This window comes from Pundamilia nyererei, unplaced genomic scaffold (genome assembly GCF_000239375.1).
Source record: "Pundamilia nyererei isolate P.nyererei 1_Seehausen unplaced genomic scaffold, PunNye1.0 scaffold00556, whole genome shotgun sequence".
Lineage (NCBI taxonomy): Eukaryota > Metazoa > Chordata > Actinopteri > Cichliformes > Cichlidae > Pundamilia > Pundamilia nyererei.
Genome location: NW_005187957.1, coordinates 98,351 through 110,728, shown reverse-complemented (window position 1 = coordinate 110,728; position 12,378 = coordinate 98,351). Strand labels below are relative to the sequence as shown.

At 47.7% G+C, this 12,378-nt stretch overlaps 1 protein-coding gene across 1 annotated transcript in view; it reads right to left on the bottom strand.

Moving 5' to 3' along the window:
• Positions 1-5,650: 5,650 nt before the first annotated feature.
• LOC102198148 (ephrin type-B receptor 4-like) overlaps positions 5,651-12,378 on the bottom strand; it is a 33,463-nt gene continuing 26,735 nt past the window's right edge. Inside the window, exons 14-21 of the mRNA XM_005754386.1 lie at positions 11,672-11,919; positions 11,240-11,386; positions 11,094-11,162; positions 10,565-10,614; positions 10,357-10,456; positions 9,964-10,157; positions 8,029-8,187; positions 5,651-7,918 (exon numbers count right to left, since the gene is read on the bottom strand). Of these exons, the coding sequence (XP_005754443.1) occupies positions 7,813-7,918; positions 8,029-8,187; positions 9,964-10,157; positions 10,357-10,456; positions 10,565-10,614; positions 11,094-11,162; positions 11,240-11,386; positions 11,672-11,919 (1,073 nt within the window). The 3' untranslated portion in view covers positions 5,651-7,812. The remainder of the gene's footprint in view (positions 7,919-8,028; positions 8,188-9,963; positions 10,158-10,356; positions 10,457-10,564; positions 10,615-11,093; positions 11,163-11,239; positions 11,387-11,671; positions 11,920-12,378) is intronic.

The window sequence follows — 12,378 nt, the reverse complement described above, 5'->3', positions numbered from 1 at the left end:
TTCATTTCTCTGCGTCCCTCTGCCAACAATGTGCTCATTAAAGTGAAATAACATGTTGAAATGTTCCTTCCTATACATCACACACACACACACACGCACACACACACACACACACACACACACACACACACACACAGAGTATCGGTGCTGGTTTAAACCGGGCTTTAAGCCGCCCCGGCAGAGCTTCACATCAGATTGTGCCCTGAGCGAGCAGCTGGTATTTATAAAGACGAGCGCTGCTGACGTCCCGCTCGCTGTTCGCTCGCTGCGCCATGTCTGGAAGTCATTTCTGTCAGATGAGCTCTGGGAGTCGAGGCGCGGTGGCGGCAGACTGCGAGAGGAGTTTCAGGAGCTCGCCGAGAGGCTCGCAGGGTGGAAGGCTCTCGAGGGGAGGGCGTCACATGACCAGAGGGACAGGAGTGAAACCTGAGCTCGTGGTTCTGATCCAGACTTGATTAAAACTCGCTCACCAACACTTTCAGGAGCACCTCAGTAATAAAAGTGTTCCTCTGAGGAACAACGTGAGGCTGGTTCAGATGTTTGCTGTGCTGTTTTTCAGTTTCAGGGGAACGTCAGAGAGTTTGATCGTCGGGAACACCGGAGAGTTTGCTCGGACGCTCTCTCAGAGGTCTTCCTCTAAGCTCTCACAGCTGTAGTTGAGGTTTCAGAGGTTTCGGTGGTTCTTTGGGAGGATCTACGATTTCTTGGCACCGCTGAAGGAGTTTTGGAAGAACTTCATGCGGTTTCAATAAAAAACGCAAATGTCCTGCGATTAAGTAACATCCATCCTTTTTCCTCCACTGGTCTGAAGCTCGGCTACGGTGGCAGCAGTTTGATCAGGGTAATCCAGACGCCCTTTTCCTCAGCGATGTTTAATCTGCCAGGGACAGGGAAATATTTAAATACTCTCCAAAAAGTTATGGCGCTGTCATGGGATCTCCTCCCAGCTGGGCTTGCCCAGAAACCTTCAAAGGGAGGCGTTCAGGTGCTCCAACCACCTCAGCAGCTCTACTGCAGCCTCTGGATGTCTGAGCCTGAATTCAGCCAAGGAGGAAACTAATATGAGTCGCTTGTATCTGGACATGCGCAACAAGTTATATAAAGATTACAGAGTTAGACACCTGGACCTGAGCTAGTCCCGAAGCAGGAAACAGGAAGTATTACAGGGCTTATCCACGCCGCCTGCCTGCACAGACGCTGCTACTTTAAAGTGTCTTTACGTCTGAAAGGCCTGCTAGGAGACAACGTGAAGCTCGTTTCTGAACTGAGCTGTTTCTACGATGTTTCAGCTTGTAGAACAAGATGACATCCAGTTAGTGAGGGTGGTCTCTGCCTGTGCAGCAACTCTTGGAAAAACCCAGAAACCATCCTAATAGTTGTCCAACCACAACTTTACTGACATATACCACGGCACTCGTCATTAAGGGTTCGGAGGAGGTCGTCAAATGTTGTCTTTATGGGGGAAGATTTAAATCACAGTCCCCAGAAAAGCTTGGAGCCTGTTTTTAATAGAAACCCCCAAAGGTAACATATCAGTTACCAAATCCTGAAACTGATTTACTGAAGAGTCCTGCTCATGCTCAGTTTGAGGGCAGCACCGCATTTAAAGCGAGTTTATCCAAAAGCAACTGCAAAACAAACAGCTGGTGGAACATCTGCCAGCTTTTCAGGTTTATTAGTCACATGATGGCGGGACGCAAGCTGGACCCGGAAACGGGAACGACTGGACTCTCCATCGTCATGGTGATCAGTGAGAATGTGTGAAGTACGTGGAGCCACAAACGACATGAATGAAGGTGAAGGGTCGCAGAAAACGCCCTGCCTTTGCTCTCAGAGCCGAGACTCTGTCGAGTGTTTGTTCAGGCTCGAGTTTCGCCGACTGTCAGTCACTCGAACCACATGCTCCTACTCGAGCTGCTCTGACCTCTGACCTCCCACATGTGGCCGTCGCTGCGTGTTTGTTGGCGTTAAAGTGGAACACCTGCCGGCCTGGAGCGGCGTGCTCTTACCTGCCTGGAGGAACGCGGCTCCTTACTTTGGAGTTGCTGAGGTTCAGGGAACTCGGGGAGACGTCACAGAGCGAGCGCTGAGCGGTGAATGGAGATTTCAGAAGCTAATTATGATCAGTGACAGCTGCAGAGTCGCTCGGCTGTAATTTTCACATCTGTTAGCTGAAAGTGGAGCACATGCTGGACTCATCTGAGGGGAACAAGCCCAGGATGTATTTACGCTCTCACGTTTCAGGCGCTCAAAGGGAAAGTCTGTAAGCTTATAGTAAACACAGGGCCTTCTGCTCTCTGCAACTATGAGGCTTCGGCTGCAACATTCAGCATTCAAACGTATGTTTCCTGTTTGCGACGCGCCTCTGTTCTCCTGGTTCAGACAGTCTGTTTCACATTCAGCACATCATCACAGCATCAATCGAGTCACGTCAGGCTCATTCAGACTGCAGGGCTGAAGCTTTTGGAAGCGCTTTTTACGACTGCCTTTAACGTGCACGACAAACTGGAAAAGCAGAAAGACAGGAAGTAGCTTCAAATTCAACCACAGAAAACGGAGGGATCCTGAAATAGTGGTCAGAAGTGGAGAAGACAGACGCCTGCTGTTTGAGCCGTTTCCAGTTTCCTGGTACAAACATCAGAAACTTCTCTCAGGCAGAGGGAGGCTCCTGTCTCCCTCCCTCACCCACAACCAGTCACAGCTCCCGATCCTGGCCCCGATGGAGGTGTCGTCCTTCCTACTGTCGCTGAATGCTTGCTCATAAACGGTTGGAGGGTCTTTAAATTACAATAAAAAGCGCCTGGAAGGGGAGGGGAGCAGTTGAGGTAGTGCATTATCTGTGGATGTCTCCTCGGGGAGGGTTTTCGGGATGTCAGCTGGTTTTGTGTCTTTGTCTCCCAGAGGAGCAGGAGGAAGCGGCTCTGAGAAGCTCTGCTGCTCCCACAGTTCTTCTGGAGACTTTGATCTGAAGATTCGCTCTAGAAGAAGCTGATGGGTCTGTGGCAGTGACCTGAGCACGACAGACACAGAAAAACACTTTTTCAGGAGTCTCTTCCCTCCCTGCTCATCTCTGTCAGTAACTGTGAATTAGGCCTGAAGTTAATCTTTAAAACAAACACAAACCTTCTGAGTGAACCCCGACCTCTCGCCTGCCCGACGCTGCTATAAATGAAATGCACCGTCAGCAGACACGACGATGTCTCGGACCTCCATCGGGTCTGCCTTCTGTCTGTCAGCCGCCCATCCCTCCATCATCTCAGCCCTGATAAGAAACACTCAGTGCTGGTGGTCTGTTTGTCTCTTGAAGGTCAAAGGTCACACTGAAGTTAAATGAAACTCTTCTGTGCTCTGAGCTCAAACCATCACCGTCAGAGGAAACGAGGAGACTGTTTTAAGTTTCCTATGATTTGCACACACGCCACACACAGGTCGTTATCTGCAGCCGCAACACGGACCTGGAGAGAGCTCGGGGTCAAAGGTCGGCGTTTCTGAAGAGTTCACAAATTGCGGCTCAACGACTAAAACCGAGAGCTGTTGTACATCATCAGAAGATGACAGCAGGACAGATGTTGTTCTCGTTCCTCGTAATGAACCTGAGACAGTTTTACACCCGTCACGTTTACACGCTTCGTCTGTTCGAGGTTTAATTACAGCTTGTTTCACAGATAACGCCTTGTTTTCTTTCTCATTGTGTTTTGTTCTGCAGATCAGTCGGGGAAACATGACATCATCAGGCTGTTTGGAAATATTTTCTGATTAAAATCAGATTAATTGAACCTGGTTTCATTAAATATTCACATCACTGTTCTGAGGCGTCGTCATATATTTAATCTAAGTGTCTTTGTTCTTTTTTTAGATCCACATATTGTGATATAATGATGTGACAGAGTCAGAAAGCTAAATGTGCACAAAGATCGTAAAAGAAATTCTGCAGGAAATAAAATGTAGTTGAAAGGAAATGAAATCTCGAGTGAAACGGGGAAAGGCTCTCTCATAAACGTTCACCTCGGGCAGATTGTTCCAGAGCCTCGGCCCCTGGTCTTCAGCCGCGCCCCGAAACAGGCTGAAGACATCTGCCCGAGGATTTAAAGGTATGTGCTCTTAGTGAGAGGTCAGAGCTGCAGCTCAGAGTGAGGCCACGAGCGGCCTTAGAAGTGATCGATATCAAAATCGTTAAAACGATCCTGTGTGTGAAACGTTCCTAAGACGACTGCATCAGTTTCTGTTAGATCAGGTAAACCAGATGCTGGGACGTGTGATATGACCCAGCAGGATGAAGCCGATGGCAGAATGTAACCACGAACTGCAAGAGTCTGTTAACCATGAAGTACCAAGGTGGCGTCCTTTTGTCTGCAGAGAAGTGAAGCCGAGCTTACTGCGGAGTACCTAAAACTACCCAATCACAGGGTTGGGTTAGGTTCCCTTTATTATTATCTACACTCTACAGAATGATCTCCTTGTTACCTGGTTGCGTGACTTGAAAGAACAACATTCAAAAACCAAAATCCCGTCTTCTAACGGGATAAACCCGCTCTAATCCAAACCCAGCCCTCTGACTCAGATGCTCTAAACTCATAATTACAACGATTCATACCTAACCTTAACCTGTAGCTCGTCTTAAAGCTGGCCCACCTTTGGGTTTGATCTGCCGAGCGCCGTGTTCTTACGCTCCCATCGGGGGTTTAACCTGCTGAGCCTGGAGTGGATCTATCCCGTCTCATCTGGAGCTTAAATCAGGCCAAACCACGTTTCCTTCCCGACCCCTGCGAGCTCGAAACAACCCGTCCTCTGATATCTGCGCGCTAACGTATTTGTCACCGACGGTGACTCAGACGTAACACGGCTGCAAAGAGGCGCCCGAGTTTGGTTTTACTTCATAAATAACTGGAAACGTCTGGCACAGTAAAAGTTTTCTCCTGGTTTTAACGTAAAGCAGACAGACAGGCAGCAGACGTGTCGTCGGGCATCTTTATTGGAGTTTTCCCTCGCCCAGTGGACATCCTTCTTTATGACAACATTATTAACAATAAAAATATTCTCATACATTAGTGTGGACGTATAAAAGGCAGAGCTGAGTTCACAACATTCAAAATTACGCATTTAAATAAAATTTGTTTCCCAAAACAAAGTGTTTACATTTGTCTGTCCAATGAAAGTGGATCGATGGTGGACTGCCACTGACTCAAACTCCCATCATGCAACACTGTGACTTACAGAAAGGAGGCATGACAAAGAGGAGCTGTTATTGGCCTGTTAGTGCTTTGACTGGCAGGTAATGGACCAATGAACCAGTTTATGCGATTCAGTAAAAATACCATTAGAAGTGGATTACTCAGACTTTTCATCGTGATTCAACCCTGATGATCAGAAGGTTTACTGGATGTTTCAGCCTCCAGCTGGAGGCCCACCAAAGTATGTCGGCAGCTCCTTTTGGCAGTTTCATGTTTTCATCCATCCAAAAGTCCCACCCTATAACCGAAGGATCTACAGCAGGGGTGGCCTCGAGGCCTCCCTGCAGGTTTTAGATGTGTCCTTGATCCAACACAGCAGATTTAAATGGCTAAATTAGCTCCTCAGCATGTCCTGAAGTTCTCCAGAGGCCTGGTAACGAACTAATCATGTGATTCAGGTGTGTTGACCTAAGGTGAGATCTAAACCCTGCAGGACAGCGGCCCTCGAGGCCTGGAGTTGGCCACCCCTGATCTACAGCCAACAATCCCTTCTTTTTGTTCTATATTTCAGTCAGCTCTGATCTCAGAGGCCTTTTCAGTCTCGTCTGTTCCTACCAGGTTACTGCTCTGCAACGACAGGATACGAGACTTATCGTGATGTTCAAAAATGTAACACCTGTTATATTCTGTTACCCAACAGCTCCTTTGCATGTATGCAAACCTCTGCAGAAACACTGCAGTGGACAATCTCCTCCAGGTCACATGATTAGTTTGGTGGTTTTAACTGGCTGATCATCATCTGCTGGAGTTACACCTGAGACGATGACCACGATGGTGGCTCGGTGAGGAAGGTGATGGCAGCTATTTCCTGTCTGTGAAGCATCACTAACAAAGACTGCTCCTCACATTAATGAGTGTTTGGCCGGAGAACAGAAGAGACTGAAGAGGCAAACTGCCAAATGTTGGCCTGATGGTTAATGTTAGTGTTGTAAAAGTGGAAGAGCTGGTTTGTGGGCCGCTGTTAAACATTTATGAAGCGAGGCAGACGCACAGTCTCGCTCCAGTGGGCAGATGTGATCTTTGGTCCTGAACCTGGATCGTCTCACTCGCCTCCGTGAAAGCTAAGGCAGATTGTTTTTATACGTTTCTCTTCAGAAAGTGAAGACGACGTTTCGCCTGAAATGTAGGTTTACTATAAAAACTCTGATCTCCTGCTTTGTGTAAAAATACGATCAAATATCAGGTACAAAAAAAAGTGCTACGATACAAAAGCATCAATAGTTCACGATTAAACAAAAAGATGTCTGCTGTAGTCCTCAAACGTAGTCCTCGTGTCCAACACTGAAGCTTTGAATGGCTTTTCTCTTCCTGTGGAAAATGGTCTCAAAAACATTAAACCTGCAGTGGCTTCATCCCAACACGTGAAAGGCTGATAAATGACAGTCACGTACGTTTAGGCCACAGGGAGCTGAGTCTACAAAGGGGAGATCATGTAGATGATGGATGCCTTACAGCTGGAGGACAAAATACACTTGAGTACGTTCACAACACAGAAACCCACTACAGGTGGGCTTCGATCGTTTGTAGGCACCGAACAATTTAAAAAACTTTCAGTCTGATTGAGAAAACTACCGTGTGTACAGTTAAATACTCCCACGTGACTTCCCTTAATCCAGAGAATTTCAGCACCCGATGAGTCACATTTGGAAAAGTTCTGGTCTGAGCAGGGAGCGAACATTCCCAAAGACTTCCTTGAAAAGTACACCGGTGTTTTCTGAGGCAACCCCAGAATATTCCTCACAGATTACAAACAGTATGATGCTGAAACTTTGCTAGAACATGCTGACCGGTCACATCACGAATCCCTTCAGATGGTCCTGAACGCTGGTGTGGAAATAATCCCACTGAGAGTGAGATTACCGACCGGTGCGTTGGAATTCCCGCATGTCCCACATTCCCAAGATGTCCTTCAGAAACACGTGTGTTCAGATTCCTGCTTGAAGAAACTCAAACACCGTCCACGTCACCGTAAAACCCGTTCGGCTCATTTTAAAAGGCTCTCAGGTCTGTGCGGTCACAGTGGCAGCATCCTGCAAAGGGTCTGTTTCTTCTACAGGAAGTACAAACCAAAGTATCCTGCTTGTGTTTCCAGCAGAATTTAGTCATTTTCTGCCTGTAATTTTTCTTTCTTGGTGTTTCTTCAGTGGAAAATCCTCCTGCCCTGGAAATCCAGCCATCAAACAGGCTGGGAAAGCTATGCTCCCAGCAAGGGGCGGAGCTTGGTCTTTACAGTGGAGGAACATCCAATCAGAAGAGTCCACATAAGGAATAGTTTCCAAAGTCTTCCAACATCCTTTCTGTGCTGGATGCTGATTGGCTGATTTCTGTGAGCTCTGCTGTTCAGAGTGGATTTAAAAAAACAAGCAACCTCGGGATGTGGTTGAGCGAGACGAGCCAATAGAAATCCTGAGGTTCAACCAGCCCGTCAAAGAATGGTCATCTCATTCCTTCGTTCTGATTGGTTGAAACTGCATCAGTTAGTGTTTCAGGCTGTAAAGCGTTCCCATTGGCTGGATCGGGTACAACGGTGGACAGCGTCAGGGTCATTTTGAGTGTTGTGCTGTGACCAGGCTGCGAGTGGTCAGTAGAGCATGGTGGGTGGAGCTTTGTGTATCCTGAGCGTCTGGATGGAGGAGAGTATCTTCTTCTGGTGCCCTGCGAGGGTCACGCCCACTCTGAGGAGGTCTCTATGGAAACAGAAAGAGGGTGATGCAAATAAATAAATACAAATATAGAGCTTAGTTTCCCTGAGTGTTGACTGGCAGGCAGCCAATCACAGAAAGAATAAGTGTCTTACTCAGTGTTGAGCTGCGAGACGATGTCCAGGTTGGTGAATCCGGCCTGCAGGAAGCTCTGCTCGTAGCGCTCCATCTTTATGGCTCGGAGCCACTCGGAGACCGAACCGCATGCCGACAGAGGAGGCGGGACTCGCTGGTCCAACAGAGGATGGGACAGGCTGAAAGGACAGGGCAGATGTGAACGATGACATTCCTCAGCGAGTCATTATTAGAGCAGCGTGTTCAGACCTGCAGCCTATAAAATATGTGGCATGAATATGTGAGCGCGAGATTTATTCTCCTGCTCTGTTATGGTTGAGGTTAAAATAAGCAGAGCGTGCTGGCTTCAAGCCACGAAACCCTTAAAATGACATGTAGGTCTTAAATATAGCTGCTAAGGTTTACATTTTAACCCCTTTTTCAGTCTTAAAATCAAAGACGTGTAATTTGGTGTAAAGAAGAAAGTTTTCCCAGGAGCTGCTGTGTTTGGGATCATTATCCCGTTCATGACCCAGCTTTGGCTGTCAGACAGACTCCGGAATAGGAGCTCATGGTCAACTTGGTTTTCCCCGACCATGATGGTGTATTTTACACTTCCAGGCTGGGACGTTGTCTTGTGAGTTTTCTCAGATAGTTTCCAAACCTGCCTATTCTCTCCTGTCAGCTCTTCCAAACGAGCCTCACACTTTCAGTCCTGATCTAAGTGCAGAGTCTGAGATTAATTTGCTGTGATGATTACTTTGAATTGTTTGGAAATTGCATCTGAAAGCTTCGGACCAACAAACGGCTGAAACGTCTGCTTTTATAAGGCACCCATACTTAATGATGATGGAGAAGACAGACCAGAGTCATGTGAAAACGTTTGTGTTCATGTGACAGAAATGTTACCATGTTGTATCCAAGCACATGACTTTACTTTGAGCATCAGGAAGGATCGTGTCACACAGCAGGATAAAATCATCCCTGCTGGTTTCCACCACATGTTACACCCAGTCTGATGGTTTTATGGTATTAAATTATTTTCTGTACAGTGTTGCATCACTGCTTCAACTTATTATACAGGAGACTTGTCCTGCTTTTATTTTGAAAGTTCAGTCCTTGCTAACCACCGATCCCAGAGGTTTCCTGTTTTCCGATTTCTCTCGGCAGATTGGCCAGCTGCTGTGGTGGATGGACCTGGCTTCACCTCTTGGACTCAGGTGGAGGTCCTCGTCCTGCTATGGAGGGTTGCTCTCACGGTGTGTTCAAAACAACCTGAAATCCGTGCCAGGCAACAGTGCCACATACGTGTTCGTGCAAGTGAAAATATGTCCACTTTGGCAAAGAGAGAAAAAATAGTTTCGCGCTGTGTCACAGAAGCCTCGCACTGAGATTCTCCCGTCACTTTACTCCTCCTCCGCCCTTTGGCAAATATTTGTGAATTTCCAAAATACCCAGCAACTGAACTCATGCACGTAAGGCGAGCTGAAACTTAACTTCCTGTTTGGTCTGCACAGTTTAACCAGAACCTGAAAGACCCACAGTGAGACCTACAGAGGCTGCGGAGCAGAACGAGGAGCGGCTGCTCCACCCGTGGTACTGCTTTACTATCTGCTGCTAACAAACCACAGGAACTTTATTCCTCTCAGAAAGCACAAACATGCACGCCGCCTCTGCTCTCGCCATTAAAACAATCTCATTCTTATCTGACACTGATCTCCATCCTCCTCCTCGTGTCTCTGATGTTCCTTCACTGAAAGAGGAGGTGGACAGTCGGGAGGACACGGCTTCATTTGGAGTTTTAATCCAGGAATGTGCACCTGTTTGTGTAAACAGCTGTCAATCACACAGCTGGCTGCCCCACATTCCTTTGTCTCCCTGCCACACTCTGACCTTTGACCCCGAACCCACCAGCTGGTGCCTGAATGACATTCCACGGCTCCGGCCCCCTCCCCCTCTCCTTCATCGAGCCTCACCTCTGTGCCTCTGGGTGCGTCACTTTCAGGGAGGTGGGGTTTCGGATCAGCCTGTCGAGGGCCGCCACCACGTCGCAGAACCTCGGCCGGTTGGCTCGCTCCTTCTGCCAGCAGTCCAGCATGAGCGCGTGCAGGGAGGCGGGGCACTCCGGCGGCGGGGGAAGCCTGTAGTCCTGCTCGATGGCGTTTATCACCTGATGAAGCAGAAGCGTGAGAGGCAGTGAGCACTCTGTCATTCTGATGAAACGGCTTTTTTAACCATCAGCTTTGGACACCTTTGCTGGAATAATTTCAGCTTCTTTTATTGTAAATGAGCACTAACGATTCAGTCGTAGTTTCACGTCCATGAACCTCCAAACAATCAAGTTTTAAATGTATAGCTTTGTTCCTTACGTCCTGGTTGCTCATGTCCCAGTACGGTCGCTCCCCGTATGACATCACTTCCCACATGACAATCCCGTAACTCCATGTGTCGCTGGCTGAAGTGAACTTCCTGCAATCAGACAGTAAATTCATCAAATGATTATCTACAGAACACTATAATAACAATAAGAAGAGGAAGCCTTTACCCACTACGCCAGCCTGCAGTACTGGCACTCACCTGTACGCGATGGCTTCAGGAGCCGTCCACCGAATGGGAATCTTGCCGCCCTAAAAAACAAGACTGGATCAGTCAGGTAATAACCGAATTTCACAATAAAAGCACCCAGGTAATGCTCAACAACAGAGGACCGAGACCAGAACCCTGAGGATCTCCAGCAGAACCAAAACAGAGCTGAAAGACCAACCAGACAGACGTGATTGATGATGAAGGTCTTAAAGACAACATTCATCATCTACTGATGAATAAAAGACTTCCTGTTAAGAGGTGTCATGACCAGAGACAAAACTCAACTTGTAGCAACAACATGCGAGTTGAGTAGCTTTGCATGATTCACAGTTCAAAGTAAACCTTTATCTGAAACCAGCCGCCCCAGTCCATCCTCTGTCTCAAAGAGCCCGTTTCATCTTTTTTCCTTTAAGCCAACTTTATTCTGATTGGCTGTCCCTTACAGCAGATGGGTGTGGCTTTTGTGTCTGAGATAAGGATATCAGAAATCATAAAGAGACAGACTGTGACAGTTACTCACCAGAGAGCTGGTGTACGTCGGGTCTGACGAGTTTTCAGTCAGAAACCTGCTCAGGCCAAAATCTGACACCTGAAAAACACAAAACCACAACTGTCAGATCTGTTTAGATTAGTCGAGCGGACAGGTGTGCAGGGCCACACCCTCACCTTACAGACCAGGTTGGAGTTCACCAAGATGTTACGAGCCGCCAGGTCTCTATGGACGTAGCTCATTTCAGACAGATACTTCATTCCTGCTGCGATGCCGCGCAGCATCCCCACCAGCTGGATGGTGGTAAACTGGCCATCATTCATCTGAAAACAGACAGGTAGAGGGTCAGACAGGTAGAGGGTCAGACAGGTAGAGGGTCAGACAGGTAGAGGGTCAGACAGGTAGAGGGTCAGACAGGGAAAAGGTCATATAGGTAGAGGGTCAGACAGGTAGAGGGTCATACAGGTAGAGGGTCATACAGGTAGAAGGTCAGACAGGTAGAAGGTCATATAGGTAGAAGGTCAGACAGGTAGAGGGTCAGACAGGTAGAAGGTCAGACAGGGAAAAGGTCAGACAGGTTTGCTGGTCTGTGACTGTCCCCCTCTCACCCTCAGGAAGCTGTCGAGCGCCCCGTTCTCCATGAACTCGGTGAGGATCATGACGGGGCAGGAAGTGGTGATGACTCCCTCCAGGTGGATGATGTTAGGGTGCTGGAACTGTCCCATGATGGACGCCTCCGAGAGGAAGTCCCGCCTCTGCTTTTCCGTGTAGCCACCCTTCAGGGTCTTAATGGCCACGTAGTTCTCCTTCCTGCCCGGGATCCTCAGCCGACCACGACACACCTCGCCAAACTCACCTGTACAGGTATACGGCACAGGTTACATTACTTTTACAATAGTTACAATTCAAATGGAAGAACACACCTGTATTTCACTGGGGATAATTTATTCAAATTTAATCCCCAGATTAATGATAAAACTGCCACATGAAAAGATTTCAGATATACTGAACAAACACAGTCTGCGCACCTGTCCTCACCTGATTCAGGAAATGGGAAGGTAACACCGAGGTGGTGTTATTTTTGTTAAAAAACAATCACATGGGCAGGTGATGAAAGATCACGTAGTAACATTGGCTATGGTTATGACAGCAAATGTAAAAATAAACAGTCATACTCCTGCCCAGGTGTATCCAGCCGAGTCATAACAACCTGACGTTCCACAGGTGTATTTTCCCAGGTGTTTGTTTTCCTTCAGGCTTAATGTCATAGAAATATCTAATATGAGAAAAGAAAAGCCACCTTGCCAAATTCACC